Here is a 19152-nt window from a genome sequence, read left to right as displayed (position 1 = left end):
AATAATAATGAAAAGAAATTAAAATAAAAATTCGAAATCGAATGATTAATTTCTGTAATAATTACGGAATTGATTCCTGTTATCAATGATAATCAATTAATTGGTGAAATCTTTAATTCTCGTCAGAGCAGTTTCAAAATGAAAGCGATGCCCCATCTGACAATAAAAATCTATTCACCGTACATTGACCACTCGGCGAAAGCTATCAGTCATCCAGATACTGGAGACCTAGGCCTTCTCCACGAGTCGATGGCCGTCACCCGAATTTCCAAAACCACTTCCCCATTTCTTCCACAAAGCCGCAGCCCAGGAAAATGAAAGCTATCACACGTAACACCAATTGCCAACCTCCATTTTACGTAAAGTGTTTACTTTATTTAACAATTACAGTAGAAAATTCTCGGTTGGAAAAAAAAAAATACGATTTAAATATTTTCTTAGTCTAGGTGGAGCTCAGATTTTTGTGGGTCTTGAGCTTTTTCGTCGGCTTGGACCACCCGTTGGTTTTGCCTTCGGTGGGGGATTCTCCAGGGCATCCAATTCTGCATCAGTCAGTTGCCCTTTGTACCAGTCTTTACTGTAAAATTTATTGCAAAAAAATCTGAATGATTGCACAATAAAAAAATTCAAAATTCCACATCAACATTTTTTTTCATCATAATATCAATAATAACAATAATAACAGATGTTTGTCCTCTCAAAACAATCCCAAAATTCATAATTAATTATGAATATTTATAATAATTTTTAGTATTGGTAATGAATAATTATTATTCATTGATCTTCGAATAAATGGAAGAGCGAAAAAATAAGAGTAACAGATGCATCAATTTAATTCGTGAGTTATCGAGGAATATCTCAAAACGTAGAAGAGATATCGCAATTTTCATGAGAATCTTTTTTGCAGCTCTCCTCTCCGCTCAAAAAAAGTTTCCAATAAAGATTGCTGTACCTCCACTAGATTCATCGATATTCCACGAAAACTGTCCAAAGAGACAGATCGACTCGTTACCCTTTACCCGTTTGCCATAAAATTCATTAGAATTCTCATTGCCGATTTGAAAATAAAACGGCAACAGCAAAATCACCGAAGTGAAAGGCCCGAGAGTCTTGTCATCAGGGATTGGCCGTTGAGTTTCTCATTATCATAATGCGAAACACGTTCTGTGCACCAGAGACCCATCTCTCCTTTGTCTAATAAAATAAACGTACCATTCAGGAATTTTTCTTGCCCAGTCGCACTTGCCGGTGCGTTCGTCGAATGCTTGACCAATTTTACAACCATTTCTCCTCGGTATCTCACCATTAACGCAGACATAGAAATATTGACAGTCCTCGCTGTCAGGATAACGAGGATGAGTTGCTGCCACTGTCTCATTGACCTTTGGACAAGTGAAATTGAATAGCTCCTTGGAGCCGCAGCCCTTCTTCTGGGCCTCATCCGGCCAATTGCAGATACCGGTTTTCTCGGAGAAGACGAGACCATCGGGGCACGTTATCATATTGAATTTACCCTCGACGCAGTAGTAAAATGTGTCGCAGATGCTTGGAGTCTCGTGGGCAAAATATCCGTGCATTCGGGGACAGTGGGGAGAGGATTGAGGGGACTCTGAAGATAAAAAATTGAATGTATCAATTTCCCCTGAAATTTCCCTTCAATCATCCGATTTTCCCTTTAGCCAATTGCTTTTTCAAAATATACACAATTTTCTGCAAAAGATAACGAACCGACGTTTTTCTTACTGCCGATTTCCTCAAATATCTCAGACCCCGCGTGTAATACCGATTTTTTCGATAAGATCTTTTTTACAGAGGGAAAAAAGATCGACAAAAAAGGATATTATCATAAATGCGCTATCTCTGCGAGATTCGGAGATATTCATCGACGTCTTGCGCGTCGACTTGTTTTAATCGACTTGTTTTTTAAATTTCGGTTGATGTGAAGTTCTTTATTATATTATATTAAATAATATGTAAATATTAGGTGATATATTTTTGACTTACGTCTCTCCGGTCGTTTGCTGCAATCGATTCCGAAGGGAAGATCACACTTCTCGTGCTGTGGACTGAAGTCGTTGAAGACGAGTCCATCGGGGCACAATTTGGCCGTGAATTTTCCATCCCTGCAGTCGTAGTATTTATCGCACTGCTTGTCATCGGGGAAAAAACCGTTGGGCTCTGGGCACTCGTTCGGTAAGACTATGTCCTCGTACTCTTCATCGTCCTCTGGAGCTGGTGATGTCGTCTGGTGTCTGCGATAACCAATTTTTCGTCTACCCTGTTCAGCTGACTCTTGCTTCCTTGTCAATGCTCCTGTCAATCCTGTCAAGGTCATAAACATGAAATCCCATATCCCGGTGGGGAATTTTAAACGAGTTTACGAGGCCTTTAGACCGGCCGTGAAGCAACTGCCCGTCGACCTCGACGACTTCAAGAAGAAAGCGTGAAAGTCTTCGGTTCTTCGACGCTCAAACTCGATAGCATCTCCTGACTTTCCGGTTTTCAGAATTTTCCTCTCGATGCATTTTTTTATCGATTATTGCACGCCGTGAGAACATTTTTTTAATATTTATTGCAATCGAATAAATCGGTATTCTCATGAATAATTGAGATAAAATGATTGGCATACAGAAATAAAAGTATAAATCGATGGAACTAGTTGTGATTTATTTATTATTTTAATTTTATTAATTAATTAATTTAATATTTGAGTCTCAAATGAAAACTTTGAGGAAAGGAAAAACAGACCGATGAAGAAATGCATAACTGGGTCATACACTTTCGAGATTATCGGGGCTAGAAAAACCGTCGAAAAGCGAACGAGAAAGTCCTTTCGTGACTCACCGAGACATGCGAGCAGCAGGCAAATGCTGGTGGTCCTCATCCTGACGGATGAAAGTCTCTGGTGCAGGTGTCAACAATTACCCTTTTTAATTTTTTTTTCAGTTCACTCTCGTTGTAGATGCAAAGCGTGATGACTAGAGACTACCGGGGCTTCGTATGCCTCCAAGGATCTTATATGTCTCCCCCACTTTCCACTCGTTCGTGCGTGTCGACGGGTTACAACACTCGCCAGTGCCCCATACCTTCCTGTCCAGGTAAAATATCACTATATCTTCAAATTCAATTCCATCCTGAATATCAGGATCTTCAAAAAAATTATTTCCTCAAGAAATTCGATTGGAATTCTCCTAAACCTTCCGTTCCTCCACAGAGATTTAATTTGTCTATTTTTTTTACAACTCCAGGAACTCCTGGAGGTGATGATTACAATTTTTTCTTTTAGTTCTACTATATCTGATTAAAAATAATAATAATGATGAATTGGAGGAGATTGGAACGTACCGAGTCCTTTTTGAGGACAAGAAAATAAATGAGAATTTGGGACTGAAATCTTCAGTACGACGTCTCCCGGTCCCACCATCCCCCAGGATGCCGCCTAATCCAGAATTTCCTGATTTCATCATAAATGATAATAAGAATAGCATAAGGAACCCCAGGAAGCCACCACCTAGCCTTCAACGGATAAGTCTTGAGGACGACGTCCATGTGAGGTGCGTAAGACACAACGCACGCCATCACGATCTCGAAGAGAAGTCCAATATTGAGAACCCAATTGTTCATACCCTGATGGAGAATGGAATTTCTCCTGGTCTTGCAGATGATGGCGTCTGCCACCTGGACAATGACGATTGCTACGAAGAAGGCGGTGTGACACGTGTACTCCAGGACTTTTCTCTGGTGGTAGGACCACTCCTGGCCATAGCTGTCCTTGAGATCGGTAACTGCTCGGTTGTCCCAGGTGGCACGGAGGCCCACCAGGTCCCCAGGGTGAAAGCCATTCTCCGCCATCACCACGAAGTACGTGAAGAAACCAGCGGCCATTTCGATTATTCCGATTTGACCGTATGACATGAAAACTAGTTTTCTACTGACCAAGTGATCGGTTTGGGGAATCCGGGGGGGTCTACAAATGATCATTATATTTCTATTGATAATAATGAGTCAATAAGAATTAATTAATAGCAGTTAATAATAATTGGTAACATAACCTTGAATAGAAAATGAGAATTATTAATTTTTATAATTATTGAGAGGCAATTATTTATTTCATGCCTTTTAATCAAATCACTTTCTGTCTCTTCATATGCCAGAGCAATTGCCGGCCACATATCCGTCCCCAAATCAATGCACAGCACGCAGATTATTCCCACAGGCAGGGGAATCCCAAATGCTATGAACGCGAGGAACGGAGTGATCTCTGGAACATTGCTGGCCAATGTATAAGCGATACTTGATTTCAAACATTCGAAAATTCGTCGACCCTCTTCTATTCCCGTTACGATTGAAGCGAAATTATCGTCGAGGAGAATTAAATCAGCGACTTGTCTACTCACGTCTGATCCTGGGAACATTAAAAAAAAAATAAATTATTTATTTATAATTAAATTATATCTCGGAGACCATCATGGCGTCATCTCCGAGGAATTAATTTCCGAATTATAATTTATTTTAATTGTTTTGAACCTGTGATGCCCATCGAGACCCCGATGTCCGCCTTCTTCAGGGCTGGCGAGTCATTGACACCATCACCAGTGACAGCTGTGATGAGGTGAAGCCTCTGGCAGCTCTCGACTATCTGGAGCTTCTGCACTGGTGATGTCCTCGCGAAGACGATCTCTGGGTGTGATCTTATGAGGTCGTCGAGTTCGTGGGCACCGAATTCCCGGAGCTCTGAGCCTGTGAGGACGACTGAGTGGGAGGAATCGACCTGGGGGTCCTCCGTTATTATTCCCACTGCTTTTGCTATTGCTCTCGCTGTGTCAGGATGATCTCCTGTCACCATTATCACTTTTACACCAGCGAGACGACATTTGTACACGGCATCCGGGACCGTTGGACGTGGGGGATCCAGCATCGCTATCAGACCCACCTCGGAGAATTTTTTCAGAATAAATTCTCCGGTTAATTAAATTTAATTCATCAAAATTAAATTTTGAATTAAAATCAGAATATCAACGGGGAAATGAGATCTCACCAGGCGGAGATTCTGCAGAGGAAAATTCAGGGGATCTCCATTGAACTGAAAATCCTTCGGGAAGAACTTCCCGGGGATTTCTAAATCGGCGAACCCCAGGATTCGTTCTCCATTCTTCGCTAGATCGTCACAGGCTGCCAGGTAAGCCAGTTTGACGTCATCAGTGAGTCCTCGGGTTTCTGAGCCGAAGGAAACGGTTGTGCAGTGCTCGATGACCCTCTCAGGGGCTCCTTTCAGAGACAGCAGGTACCGATCCTTGAATGAGTGAATGTTCACCTGATATTTGTCTGTCGAGTTGAAGGGAATCTCGAAAATCTACAATAAACGGACAATCACACGGGGAGAATAATCTGATGAGACATTACGGATTGTTTGACAATAAATTATTCTGCGGAGTTAATTATTTTTAGGAATTGGGTGTGAAAATACTTTTGTGTATTGCTGTCGATAGGATGCAGCTCCACCCTTGACGAGGACCTCCAGGCACTTGAGGAGGGCTGCCTCGGAGGCATCACCTAGGATTTTTCTCTTGGTGAGGGGTGGTGGAGGTCCTGGAGAAGGTGCCCACTCTGCTCTGTTGCACAGACTGGCAATTCTCGCTAGATTGTTGAATCCAGGATTATCGTGGTACCATCTCCAGTTGTGTCCAGCCATCACCTCCCGCAGTTGTCCGTCAAACCACAGGTGCCTTACCTGAGACCATATATTATTATATTAATTACTGCTCAATTAATTTAAAACAATTTGATATTGAAATTAATTCGTCGATGTACTGTCATCTTGTTCTGAGTGAGAGTTCCTGTTTTATCGCTGCAGATAACAGCTGTACAGCCGAGTGTCTCGATGGCTTGGAGATTCTTGACGAGACAATTTTTACTGGCCATCCTTTTGGCTGTGAGAGTAAGACTGACAGTAACTGTAGCTAGAAGACCTTCTGGTACATTTGCTACGATTATTCCTATCAGGAAGACCAACGAATCGATAGCACCGTAGCCCATCCCCAGAGACATCACGAAGAAGGAGAACCCGAGGAAGACAGCCCAGCAGGAGATGTACCTCATGAAGGAGGCGATCTCTCGGGACAGAGGCGTTGGTCTTGGAGACAGTCTCGATGTCAATTTTGCTACTCGTCCCATCGCTGTACGATCTCCACATGCCACCACCACACCCTTGCCTCTACCTTCATCAATTAATAATTATTGAACAACTGTTAATGAATATCATTAATTCCAGAAGATCAATCAAAAAGAAATATTAACATTTTTTTTATTGATCTCCAATTAATCGATTGAATGCAAAATGTGGAATTAATAAAAAAAAATCAATTACCTTCAATTACATTTGTGGAAAAGAAAATCATGTTCTTGCTCTCGAGAATGCTCCCCCCTGACGTCATTGATGATCTCAAAAGGGGGATTGACTCACCAGTTATCGATGCGTTATCGACCTTAAGACCTGAAATAATTCCGATGGGAATGAGAATAAGATAAAAAACGATAAGAGAAGTGAAAGGAGAAAGACATTACCTTGACATTCCAGGATTCTAATGTCAGCAGGGACTCGATCACCGGTTTCGATGAGGACAATGTCCCCAGGGACTAACTCAGTAACATTGAGCTCCCTCCTTTCACCGTCCCTCAGGGCAACAGCTTTTTGTGGGAGTAGCTCGTTGAATGTCTCCATGATTTTTGTGCTTTTTGATTCCTGGTAGTAACTGAACATTCCGGTTATCATCGTCAGGAGAGCGAGGACAACACCCAGCCAGAGGTGATCTGGGGAGGCATCCTCTCGTGTAGCCGATTCTAAAATGTAACTCCCGAAGCAGAGGAATGCACCGACCTATTTTTATTTTTTTATCGTATCGTATCGTAATGTTATTTTTTTGAAAATAATTGATGAATAATTAAAATGATATCAGACCCATATGAGCGTGGAAAATCCACAGAAACAGCATTTCCCCAGTTTCAAAATTTCCGATGACTTCTTGGGGGGTGTCAGCGCATTTGCCCCGACTTCCGCTATCAATTCCCGAGCTCTTGCACTGGATAATCCCGTCATTACATCAGTCCCCAAATTATTTAATAATTCATTAATATCCCTCGTGTGTACGTCGGTGTCAACGTCATCGCGTAATGAATTTCTCTCGCTCATTATCCAGCCGATGATTTCCAGGAGACATTTCGATTTCACGTCATGATTTAACCAAAACCGAAAGTCATTCAAAAACAATCTCCACTTCCCCCTCCCCCACCCTCGGCGATGCCAAAAGGAATTTTTCAAAAGAATTCTGAATTAAAAAATAATTTTCACATTGATTGTACAATTAATTATTCATTCGTAATCTTATATTAATTATCTCATTTTTAATTTAGGAATTAATTCATTCATTCATTTGTTTATGTTTAATTCATTATGAATCCAAAGGAATAAATTCGTAATCCGATTTTTAATTAATTATTAATTTCTTTATTAACTTTTCTACATTTTTTTTAAAGGATAAATCGGTGGAGCAATAAATTCTTCAAAATACAATTCATTACAAAACAAATTCATAATTTATTAACAACTATAGATATTATTTATAAAAATGGTAATTGTTCAGTTATTTCATTGAGTAATCACATCACGTCGTATTTTCTTCCAATTTTTTAATATCTTCTTCTGCAGTTTCTTTATCGGATTCTTCATAATCAGAATCGACGTTGACGAACCAAAAGGACGGGGACAACTCATTATTTTCATTCTTTGATTTCTCTGGTGTATTTTTAGTCTCTATTTCCTCACGTTTTCTTTTTCTATACATCCTCATGTACTTCGCTCTGCTCTTTCGTTTCTCTGGAACAAATAATTATTTCAATTAATAATAATCGACCAATCGTGAACCAGAGGGACGAGAAAATAATTATTATATTTCGAATACTTTCGTCCCTTTTCGAAAAATTTATTGTACGGATTGCAGGAATTTTTGAAATTTTTTTTCAAATAAATCTGCGAGGGACGTAATGGTTTTTCCGTGGAAATTAATGAGAAATTCGAGGATTTTCCTACCATTTATCACGGATTTCTCATCCGGCACTGGATATTTACGTCTTGCAAAACCATTTTGTTGACGAATTAATTGCGTCTCGTATTTTTTGGCTGTAACTCGCTTTCCTTTCCAGAAAAACATTATTTCCAAATGTTAGAGGTTAAACCAAACACTTAATTCATCTCAAAGATTAATTGAAAATTACTCAATGTTCTCTTGTCTTCACTCTTACTTCTCTCATCAATAAGAAATCAATACACGACCAATTGGACGTATTTATCCGAATATTTACGCACAGCATATATTTTTCAAATAAATTATTCCTTAAAAATTTCTGCCTTCAGATATTTGCTACACAACCACTGGCTCAATCGCTCGTCCAATAAAACCCTGATATTAAACCGCGAGAATTTAAATATTAAAAAAAATATATTCCCCGAGAGAAATAATAATTCTTTATTCGTATCAATAACTATTACTAATTTTATGTTTTCACAACTTTAAGGCGTAATAAACAATACTCTCGATATTTGAGTTCATAAAAAATTATAATAATCCTGATAAATAATTGAGACTTCAATCGACTACTCTAGGTCTCTTGCTTGGGTTTCTTGGTTTTCGGCTCCATCTCCAGGATAATCTCCGTCAACAGGGCTGCATGCATTTGCTCCAGACACCGGTACCCCTGGGTCTTGACGACATCCTTGAGATTTCTGGTGATGAATTCAATGACTGAAGTCTTGAGCTGCGTGGCACCGACCAAATCAGCCGTCACCAGGACTTCAGCACAATTATCAAAAGTTATTTTCTCGAAGATGATGGGTTCACACATGGCTTTCAGACCGTCAAGGCCAAACCTCTCAGCAACTTCCAGAAGTTGTCCTGTTCAAACAATTTAAATTCATAAATAAAGAGAATCATTTGGATTCCACCAGGAAAAATCCACCTGGGAGATTTTTTCCTGAAAAATCCACAGACGAATGGCAGAAATTGAGAGAATATTCTTGCTTACCTGCCATGTCCTTGATCCTGGGAACAGAATCTGTATAAATATACGTCAGCATCGCCTTGAAGACATCAGGCTGGATATCAACGATAGGAACAACATCCCCAGAGTACTTGAACATCGCAGCAAAGACAGAACTCCTGGCAGCCAAAATAGACCTGTGAGCAGGAATTATTTCACCACTGAAGTCGAAAGAAATATCACTGAACCAGGACCCCTCCGAGAGAAAAATCTCCAAGTCTTGGCCCAATCGTCTCTCCACCTGTTTGAATTTTGGTCTGTCATACACAGAATTCGGCGGCTCCAGGACAGTAAACTGACACAAAAGAGTCAAGATATCCCCAGGAAGATAAACATCAGGAGAACTCTGCAACCAATTCCTGTGGAATGATTTGGATGGGCCATAGGGTCGTCCTGTCAAGTACTTATGGACCCAAGTAATTGGAAATTTTTTTACCTGGTGAACAGTTAGAACTGACACCTCCACCTTCATGGGCACCTCCTCCACAGGGTCCTCAGCCTTGAGGCAGACCCTGAGGGACATGAAATTTGGCTCGTCTTGATGAGTGCCTTTTGGGTACAGCCTGATGTACCATTTTTTATCTGGGTCGCGTGTCAGAGAGAACATCGAGGATTTTATGCACTGACCTGGTGCCTCTGGACGTCCACTGAAGTTCTTGATCTTCCACTCGTGGTGATATGTGAATACCTCGTCACGCGTTCGTTGGATCAGAATGAATTCTGAATCTGGGGCTGACATTTTAGGAGACTCTCGTGCTGATAATTTTTGAGAAATTTCCAGTCTCCAGCCACTGGGGAATCCTCAAATCCTGGGGATTCAGGAGACCTCCTGGAATCGATGGAATTTCTATTCTTCTCCTGAAACTCCAAGGAGAATGTCACACGCCCTCCTTACCGACCTCTCCTTTGCAAATTTCTTATCAGAAAATTATCTTGACAGTCAGCAATCGCTCGATAAAGCAATCGGTTAATCCCATCGTCTCTATTGCCCTTTAATAATTAAACTCCAGGGAAATTCTCCATTAATTAATTAATCACTTCCATTTTTTCTTGTCTCCCAAAAAGAAAAAACCAACTCCAGCCAAAATCTCTCCGGTGCGTAAAAAATAAAAATCCTAACCTTCAGGGTATAAACCGAAAATTCCCCTGAATTCCAAAAACAAAAAAATTGATAAGCCTTGGAATTCTCTCGAGAGAAAAATTAAACAGAAAAATTCTTGGAGAGAGTGACAAGAGATTGAAATAATTATCTCATTTCGAATTTATTGACGACTTCAAAATAATTCCAGCATTCGAGACCAAAATGATTCGTTCACGTCCCCCAGGAGATCCAATGGACGAGGAGAAGAGTACCTGGTTTTCAGGAATCGACCTGGAGTCGGTGAAGAAGTTGATTAACCTGAAATCATTGCCTCACATGAGTGACGAGGATCGTTTCAAGACAGTAATGAACAGCATAAAGTCCCACAGGTGTTTCAAGACCTGGAAATCGCGGCTGCAGGTCCCAAGAGCCGGCAAAAACGCGAAAGACTCGAGACTATTTCGAGAGGAGGTGAACCTGCTCTACAAGATCGCTCCAGACGTCTGCATGAACATCATCCTCGAGGGTCTGACAAGGACCCTGGCACACGCCCCCCAGGGATCCCCAGAGATGGCCCTGGCCTACGCAAATCGTTCCGCAATTCTCCTAAAAGTACGGCTGTACAAGGACGCCCTCCAGGACATAACGCGAGCCTTAAAATCAGGATATCCTGACCGCCTCAAGGCCAAACTCTTCGCGAGAAGGGCCCTCTGCCTGAAAGCCCTGGGCACTCAGGACTCTGGAGATGTCGATCGAGCCCTGGAGAACGCCAGGAAGTGGCTCAGACGAATGGAGAAGAGACACCCTCACAGACGATTGGTGGAGGACACCCTGAGAGATTTTCAGAGGCCTCCACCACTACTGGAAAAATGGAACAGCGAGGTTTTCCTTAAAGATGTCTTTCAGGAAAGTCCTGAAATCGTCGGGGCATCCAGCTCCATTCATTTCTCTGGTGACGTGGTGAGGGCCAGCAGGGATATCATACCTGGGGAAATCATTGCTGTACAGGAACCCTTCGTTGCTGCTCTTCATGAGCGCAAGTCCTACTGCTACTGTGCCCACTGTTTCATTCAAACATTCTCAGGCATTCCCTGTACCACCTGTGTCTTGAGGATCTACTGCTCAGAAACCTGCAAGGACACTGCCTGGAGGGAATACCATGACCTCGAGTGTGGAGTCGTGGAGGGGATGGAGTTCGTACAGAATGACGTTCTTGGACCCATGATCGTCAGGGCTATTATCCGGGCACTCAAGGAGGCGGGGAGTCTTCAGGCACTCAGGGGGAGGGTCAGGAGCATGGAAAATAATTCTGGTGAAATTTTTTATTAATAATAAATTTTATATTTGTTTAATTCAAACTTCATTCGTATATTTAATATCAATATTTAATAATTCGATCATTAATATTTAAATATTTCATGGAAATTATTTTCTTGGAGACTAACGAATCGTGGGATTCCCACAATATTCTCAGGATCAAGAGCATTGATTTAAATTTATTAAGTTATAATAAAATTTGTTGTAGAATTGCTGAAGAGGGGATTCTCAGGTTCAGTATTCGATGGCAGAAGTCTCGAGACATTTTTTTCACTGCCAACTCACGCTGCAGTGAGAAAACCCCGGTTACTCCTGGCGATGACAATGACGTCAGTATTTATGACATTCGTTCTGGCGACGAAGGGTAAATTCTTCGGAGAGCAGATGACCACTCAGCGTTTTTTCCAGAACGACTTGGTGCCATTTGTCGGGGGTCTCATGACGAGATTCACTCTCATCATGGTGGGGGGATCCCAAGAAATTTCCTCATGTTTAAATTTCACAAATTATGTGCAGTGCGGATTGGCCTTGGCTCCACTTTATGCTCGTTTGTCCCACAGTTGTGCTCCCAATGTTTCAGTTCAAGAATTTAGGAGGAAGTCTGTGATGTTCGCGCGTTATCCCATTAAAAAGGGGGAGAGGGTAATTAATTTATTTCTTCTAAAAATAATGACAACTCCAACAGACAAATTTACACTATTTTATCGATTTTTATTCTTCAATGTCTATTATTTTCTATTTTTTCAGTTAATCGGATGTCGAGCAAGTGGTTTTGAATTAGCACCCACAGACGAGCGCCAAAAGGCCCTGAAAACTATAATTGGAATTCAATGCAAGTGCATCGCCTGTAAAGAAAATTGGACTGATGACAAATCGTCATTTGACGTGAGTGTTACCTCAACTCACAATTAATTCAATTGCTATCAATATTTTTTTTATTTTCCCTCATGTATTTCATTGATTGTTGCAGGTGACGCAAATTCCTCCACATCTATGGGCTCTATATAATACTGTGGATAGAGCATCAGTCGAGTTATTTGAATTGGCAAGTCACGGTGTCTATCCTGCCATATCGAAATTACTCGACGAATTATCAAAAACGATGACTGAATTCTGGAAATTCAGGCAACCCCCGTGTCCCATTATCTCCAACCTCACCGCCTTCATCTGCAAGTTTTACGCACTCCTGGGAAATCGTCATCAGATCCTTCACCCAAAAAATTGAGTGACATTTTTTTATTTATAATTATGATGAACCGACATTTTATTACTCCCATAATTCTACTCAGTTTATCCTTTTCTCAAAGTATTTTTTATCGCACATTAACTTTAGATTGAGGTTATCGCTTTAAGATTATCCACAGAACGATTATTACAGTAAATATGAGAGACGAAAATATAATGAATATTGACAATGACTGATTTGTTCGGATGATGGATATTTAATTAATAATTTTTAATTGAGAATTCAATTTGTGATGGAAAATCGCCGGGGAAATGGATAGAATTAATCAACAGCGATGAATGTCCTGTTTAGGTTAGAATTGGAGTTCTTTTAATTCAAAATAATTATTGTTGACCTATAAATAGTAACAATAGTAACGAATAAAATATTTAGGACAGGTCAGCTTCAGTCACAACTTCGGTGGCTTCAGTCACAACTTCAGTGGCTTCAGTCACAACTTCCGTGGCTTCAGTCACGACTTCCGTAGCTTCAGTCACGACTTCCGTAGCTTCAGTCACGACTTCCGTAGCTTCAGTCACGACTTCCGTAGCTTCAGTCACAACTTCCGTGACTTCAGTCACAACTTCCGTAGCTTCTGGAAAATCCTCCGAAGTCGTTGGCAATTTAACTGTTGAAGTTACAACAGGTTTATTTCCGCCCTCCGTAGCTTCCTTAACGCATTGTTTCACCCCCGACAACAGCTGATCAACATTTTCATGAATCTTGCTGAATCCATTCTTCGCTGCACACTGAGGAAGAGTAATTGGCAGAGTATTCACAAGAAAACCCAATTTGACAGAAACAGCTGTTACTTCTGGGACTCTCTTTGCGCTGACCCAAACTGCTTGCAGCCCAATCTGAAACAGATGTTTAAATCAATTATTCATCACAGTCATGAGGTAAAATTTCATTTACGTACTTTGTTGATGCAGATGATGGCCTCTACTGTAGCTTTGAGTCCATCAACATTCTCAGCGCATTCGTGCGCTGCCTCTCGCAGGGCCTTGAGTTCACTTCTGACTTCCTTCGCGATTTCGGATATCTCTGCAATATATAGTTTGCCATTTTCGTATTTATCAGCAACGCATTTTCTCTCTTCGGCGACAACTGACAGGAAAGTATCGCGGACTGTTCCCGCGAGTCTTCTGCATTCTGAAAGATTTGGATCGTCGAGATCGCCGACGATCTCGTTTACTCTGTTGTGAATCTGGAAAAGTTATTCGGTTATTTGGGAAATGGGCCTGGGGAATTTCGTCCTCACCTTCTCCAGAGCGTTAGCGACTTCTTTTTCGATCTTCTTCAGGAAGTCATCGACTTTTCCTCGCAATTCCTCGCCTAGTCTTGCCGCTTTTGATTTCACATCTTCAACGACTTCCTCTACTTTAGCTAGTGCAGCGTTTATTATGTCCTGGGTTTTTTGGCTAGCTGCCTCGAGAGCTCCACCGAGGGATGCAGCCTCCGAGTGCTACATGAAATTATGACACGAAAATTGATGAACCTTTTCGGGGAATTTCTCGGAATGCATGAGAGCTAGCGAATTTTTTGATAAAACCTTTTTTCTGGGTATTGATTTACTCTACGAAAAAGGTTCTGTGAAAAATTTCGATATTCTTCATAGATTCCGGGAAATCCCGCGAAAACTCAACTACTTTTCAAAACTTCAACTTTTTGATTGTGTAATTGATATATTATGAAGTACTGCAAGTACTTACGTGGGGAACAAGTGCCAATAAAACGGCGAAGACAACGAGGGCGAGCTTCATTGTTATCACTGAATAATTCTACAGATAGTGTGATTTTGTACTTTCCCCATCGTCTTTATATAGTCAAATTCTAATTTGAATAATCGAATCGAAGTCAATACGCAGCAGATGTCGACTAATATTTGCACTATCAAAAATGTAGATCCCATTTCTGATGTCTTTGTGTGAGAAATCCATGCAGAAATTACATATTACCAGTATTTTATAAATTAATTTAAAATATTCCGTCCATCGTCCCTCGAAAAGTAAAACCGCAACATCGAATTTCTTCGATCAATCGTTAATACCATCCGATTGGTCGAGTGGAATTTAAAAAATTTTGTTTCATCTTAATCTTCAATTTTTGCGCTTTCAAATGAAATAAAAATCATTCGATTCCACTCTGCGGTTTTCGAGTTTCGGAATATTGAAACCTCTCCCCTGTGAGTGGAGTCCTCGGGCTGATGTGAAATGGCAATTTTATTTATTTATCCAATTGTTTATGCATTCCTTATAGTGAACAGAAAATCGTCGCGTCTTCAGTGATTACGATTTCGGGGAATTCCCCGTGTAAATGCGAAAAATTTCCGCTTGACTGTTTATTTTTCCACATGCGCAGTTTGACCTACTTTCAACAAGAGATAATAATTAATTACACCTCCCCCATTATTTACAATATCTTGATTAAATATCTCGATAAAACTTATGTCATCAATAATTCAAATATCATCCACCAAAAATTCTTATCAGCTCCCAAAAATAATTAATTAATTAATTGAAATAATTAAGGAATACTGGGGAATGCCTAAAATAAATGGATTGTATTGTTATGAATTTTTTTTATTGATGAAATTATTGGAATAACGGGGTAGATTATTTATATTATTTCATACATTCCGTATGAATATTTGTTCTCCAGAACTGCGACGTGAATTCCGCCTCCTGGACATTCCGACGGATGAACGCACTCCAAATTCTCGTCCAAGACGAATCCTGGACTGCAGTCGCATCCCCTCACGCAATTTTCCTATAAACAATATAAAAATCAATTAAACAAATCGACTGAAATTGAAATTCCAAAAAATGGCAAATCCCTTAAAAAATCAATTCCTCAAGATTTATAAATAAATTCATTACAATTTTTCCGGGGAATCAATTCCTCGAAATTTATAAACAATTAATTATCATTATTAATATCAATTAATAATTGTAATAATAATTTAAATTGGTCATTTTTTCAGATTGAAATTCGAGAAAAAGTAAAATTTTTTTGGATAATTAATTTTTTAATTGATCATTGTTAATAACAATTGCACTTACAATTGGACAAATTCTGTTCGGATGTCTGATACATCTGTCTGGACACGCGGCTCCGCATTCGGTCCAGATTTGATTTTTTCCGCAGATGTCATTAGACCCTGGATTAAATCTCGATAATTCCGCAGTAAAAATTCCTGAAATTAATTCCCAAATGTTGTAATTAATGACAGATTAATTACCCTTCCGCAAAATTGAAAAAATCAAAATTATGACAGCCGGGGTGGGGGTGGATGCGCAGATTAATCTGCCGTAAGACCAACACAGCGGCGCATGCGCAGTATTTTGAAATGGAAAAAGGTGGGGGAAAGCTTTAATCAAGAAAAGGGTTAAAAGACAATAATTATTTCCTCACCATTAACAACCGCGATAATAAAAACGCACACTAATTTTGTCCTCGACATTTTGATATTTTCTTTTATGTATTCCCTATATATTTATATAGAATATTATATATAATTGAAATTATATTCGTCGAGGTTAAGCGTCTATTCCTTGCGCGCGTCGCTCACTCGTTCAATTACTTAAATTGTTAATAACAAATTGTGATGGAGCTATAATGAATCGTGAAAGTGAGAGAGAAAAATGAGAGTTTGATGGGGAATTTTTCGGTTTGCACTTTTTAAATAACTTTCGGTATCTGCGCAATTGTTTGTGCGTGCAGTTTAATAAACTACAGAACTGCCAACTCTCGAGTTTTATAATTCTTACCGCTAGTTGCGCATACACAAGAAAATTACCGTTATGTACTTTCCAGGTAGTAATTTCCGAGATTTTTAAATGGGTAATTTACGGTGCCTCCGAACGAGTGAATTGCAATAAAAAAAATTAAAATTGCACGTGCGCGAGTAAAAATAGAAAATTCATAAACAAATTAAATTTTTTACCAGAAATTGTTTGTTATTATGAATATTCATTAGGACGAAATTATGAAAGGAACTCTCGAGTGGATTGTTTTAAAAATTTTAATAATTCCATTAAAACAATTTCCAAAATCACACAATAAACAAGAAAATAATGAGTATTTCATTTTATTTACATGGCACAGAAGATTCCAGTCTGAGCAGAATCACTAAAAAAATCTAAAGCCTCCAATCCAAAAAGAGGCCACAAAAAAGAATTCCCACCAAAAAAAACGGCGAATCCCCAGAATTTCAATAAAACAATTAACAATTTGCGATAACAATTAATCTTTCAATTTTGATATCCCCTGATTTTGTGAGAATTTCAGATCAGAGATCCAGAATTTTAGAATAACACAACATCTTAAATAAATTAACTAACATTACACATCTCCGAGGATTCGCTAGGTACATCAAAATCAATAGGAGTGACCATAGACCCCCCCGTGAGTACATTATTGACAACAGCCCTGGCAAGATACCCAGTGGTAACAGAGTAATGAGCAGCAAAAAAATTCGCCATATCAGAGCTCCTCTCGACATTATGATCCTTACAATACATGGTGAAGGCATCCTCCACGAGAGAATTTAAATCCAATTCCCGCCTGAACATGAGCTCTGGATTCCTCATCAAAATAACGGAGACAATATTCAAAAGCTCAACAACAATCTGTCGATACTCAGGCAGATGAATATGATGAAGAATTGATTCAACAAGAAGTGCAAAAGTCAATTCAGATCTCGTCATGTTGGAAAGAGTGGGTTGCTGAGGCAATTCTTTTCCATTGACTCTAATCCCCCCAGGACACCTCATCAGCACCTCCCACACTTGATTATAAAAATGTGGTGGAACCCTGCAGAGGCTCCCCTCGATCTTCCTCCTGCTGATGACAGTGAGATGCTCCCTGGAGGCCCAATCCTTGACAGTGAGTACCTTAATAAGAATTCTCCTGATCTCATAAGGACTATAATTCTCAATAGGTTTTGGGTTCTTAACGAAGAGTTCCAGGTAGAGCCTGATGGCCTCGAGAACCCATCCAATCCTGATTTTGAGGATGCCCCTGAACATGTCAGGATTGGTACCAATTAATCTTCCACAGTAGAGTAGAATCTCTTGCTGGAGTACAGCCTGGACGACATCGTGTGGCTGAATAGTCGAGTACATGACTGACTGGATCTCAGATGGTGTCATTGGTTTATCGAATACAGTCTCCTGCTGGCCAATGACACCAACAGTTATCTGTTTTCCCTTGACAAGAACACCAGTGATGAAAGGACTGATGCTGTCGACAGTGTGATTTAACAAACTGCTGCAGTACCTCACAGCCATCCAGTACCTGAGGCTTCCAGCCTGCTGATAGAGTTTCCTCAGGTGATCACCAACAGTCATTCCACTGATCTCATAATTAACCCCTTCTTTCTTCAAGAGCATTCCATAGAGCTGACACTTGGCGTAAAGCCCCACCGAGTTGCGAATCTCCTGGAGAATATTCGGTGTTGATTCATTGGTGAATTTCGAGTAATCAATGGGCTCTTCAACGTAGGACAGAGTCCTCGGGACATCAGTCAGGCTCTGATAGCCGATGTAGTCGTGCTTCAGCTGCTTGAATTGCGTCAGCTCTAGATCAGTCTCCATCGAGCTGACAAAATCCAAGTGCTCGATGCAGGATGATGATATAAGATTCTGAAGACGACCAATTCGTACTTTCGTTCCATCGCAGTAGCCCTTCTTCAGCATTGCAAATAAATCGAGCATCTCCTTGAACTGTGGATCTCTCATGTGCTCCTCACGAATCAGGAGACAAACGGTTGGTCTTCCTGACAATCTCCAGTACTTTCCCACGAATTTTAATTCGGTTTTTATGTCGTCTATCAGGAGTGCCATGTCGCGGTACAAGTAGAATTGCGATACCTCGAAGATCAGGGGATAGCAAAGAACTGTCATACCACAGACTCTGTACACTTTACTGGTACCTAGGGAACCGATTGGACGACCTGGACGACCCTGGAGCTTCAATTTACCATTTATTCCCAACTTCTGGTAGACTTTCACTAGCTGCACTGATGACAGAATCTGCACTGGCTCTACCTCGTGGGGAGTTTGCGTTTGGATACCGTACGTTGCCATCATCGCCTGGAGGCGCATTGATTCTGCTATCAGGACTATCTGGACCACTAGATCCGAATGCGTTCCCTAGGAAGATCATTTTATCGTTAGTGGAACCATTTTCTTCAGGTAAATTCTGGTGAGAACACAGAAAAATACGAGAAATCATTTTTCATCTAGAGAAATTAAATTGCATTTATTTTAATTATGAATTATGAAGGAGCAATGGGCGGGAAAAATCATTCCAATTGAATTTCACTGTTATTTATAGTGTCATGCAAATAAAATATCTTTTTAATTCCGAGGGTAAAACAAATCATTCCAGATGCAGAAATAATACGATAGATAAATCCAAGGGATTGGGTAGA

General features: G+C 40.2%; 7 protein-coding genes across 8 annotated transcripts in view; 1 reads left to right on the top strand and 6 right to left on the bottom strand.

Annotated features, from left to right (window-relative positions):
* Nucleotides 1–349: 349 nt before the first annotated feature.
* Nucleotides 350–2986, bottom strand: LOC105267414 (probable chitinase 3). Its single transcript, XM_011306256.1, has 4 exons — nt 2845–2986; nt 2005–2322; nt 1213–1609; nt 350–577 (listed from the first exon to the last, which is right to left on the bottom strand). The coding sequence occupies exons 1-4, from the start codon at nt 2882–2884 to the stop codon at nt 454–456; spliced, it is 879 nt and encodes a 292-aa protein (XP_011304558.1). The 5' UTR covers nt 2885–2986; the 3' UTR covers nt 350–453.
* Nucleotides 2987–3026: 40 nt separating this feature from the next.
* LOC105267415 (sodium/potassium-transporting ATPase subunit alpha-like) lies at nt 3027–7222 on the bottom strand. The gene is made up of 10 exons (XM_011306257.1): nt 6959–7222; nt 6565–6877; nt 6368–6493; nt 5812–6218; nt 5468–5731; nt 5039–5353; nt 4528–4933; nt 4117–4405; nt 3346–3967; nt 3027–3090 (listed from the first exon to the last, which is right to left on the bottom strand). Exons 1-9 carry the CDS (start codon nt 7187–7189, stop codon nt 3397–3399), a joined length of 2922 nt encoding a protein of 973 aa, XP_011304559.1. The 5' UTR covers nt 7190–7222; the 3' UTR covers nt 3027–3090; nt 3346–3396.
* Nucleotides 7223–7726: 504 nt separating this feature from the next.
* On the bottom strand, nt 7727–9967 carry LOC105267416 (speckle-type POZ protein-like). Of its 2 annotated transcripts, XM_011306259.1 has the most exons (4): nt 9079–9967; nt 8299–8948; nt 8087–8191; nt 7727–7873 (listed from the first exon to the last, which is right to left on the bottom strand). In XM_011306259.1, the coding sequence occupies exons 1-2, from the start codon at nt 9830–9832 to the stop codon at nt 8656–8658; spliced, it is 1047 nt and encodes a 348-aa protein (XP_011304561.1). In that variant the 5' UTR covers nt 9833–9967; the 3' UTR covers nt 7727–7873; nt 8087–8191; nt 8299–8655. The 2 variants fall into 2 exon arrangements, with proteins under 2 accessions (XP_011304561.1, XP_011304560.1); XM_011306258.1 differs by having other exon boundaries at nt 8087–8948.
* A 46-nt stretch (nt 9968–10013) lies between these two features.
* Nucleotides 10014–12906, top strand: LOC105267417 (SET and MYND domain-containing protein 4). The gene is made up of 5 exons (XM_011306260.1): nt 10014–10188; nt 10383–11486; nt 11700–12133; nt 12239–12376; nt 12462–12906. Exons 2-5 carry the CDS (start codon nt 10397–10399, stop codon nt 12714–12716), a joined length of 1917 nt encoding a protein of 638 aa, XP_011304562.1. The 5' UTR covers nt 10014–10188; nt 10383–10396; the 3' UTR covers nt 12717–12906.
* Nucleotides 12907–12976: 70 nt separating this feature from the next.
* LOC105267413 (uncharacterized) lies at nt 12977–15169 on the bottom strand. The gene is made up of 4 exons (XM_011306255.1): nt 14429–15169; nt 13978–14181; nt 13636–13923; nt 12977–13573 (listed from the first exon to the last, which is right to left on the bottom strand). The coding sequence occupies exons 1-4, from the start codon at nt 14477–14479 to the stop codon at nt 13106–13108; spliced, it is 1011 nt and encodes a 336-aa protein (XP_011304557.1). The 5' UTR covers nt 14480–15169; the 3' UTR covers nt 12977–13105.
* A 128-nt stretch (nt 15170–15297) lies between these two features.
* On the bottom strand, nt 15298–16704 carry LOC105267412 (cysteine-rich venom protein 6). Its single transcript, XM_011306253.1, has 3 exons — nt 16131–16704; nt 15779–15912; nt 15298–15485 (listed from the first exon to the last, which is right to left on the bottom strand). The coding sequence occupies exons 1-3, from the start codon at nt 16177–16179 to the stop codon at nt 15336–15338; spliced, it is 333 nt and encodes a 110-aa protein (XP_011304555.1). The 5' UTR covers nt 16180–16704; the 3' UTR covers nt 15298–15335.
* An 86-nt stretch (nt 16705–16790) lies between these two features.
* Nucleotides 16791–19152, bottom strand: part of LOC105267411 (probable phosphorylase b kinase regulatory subunit beta) — a 4786-nt gene continuing 2424 nt past the window's right edge. The window contains exon 3 of the mRNA XM_011306252.1: nt 16791–18871. Coding sequence (XP_011304554.1) covers nt 17051–18871 — 1821 coding nt within the window. The 3' untranslated portion in view covers nt 16791–17050. The remainder of the gene's footprint in view (nt 18872–19152) is intronic.

This window comes from Fopius arisanus, unplaced genomic scaffold (genome assembly GCF_000806365.1).
Source record: "Fopius arisanus strain USDA-PBARC FA_bdor unplaced genomic scaffold, ASM80636v1 scaffold00046, whole genome shotgun sequence".
Classification (NCBI taxonomy): Eukaryota; Metazoa; Arthropoda; class Insecta; order Hymenoptera; family Braconidae; genus Fopius; species Fopius arisanus.
Note: the sequence above shows the minus strand (reverse complement) of the source record. Positions and strands in the feature narration are given on the sequence as shown.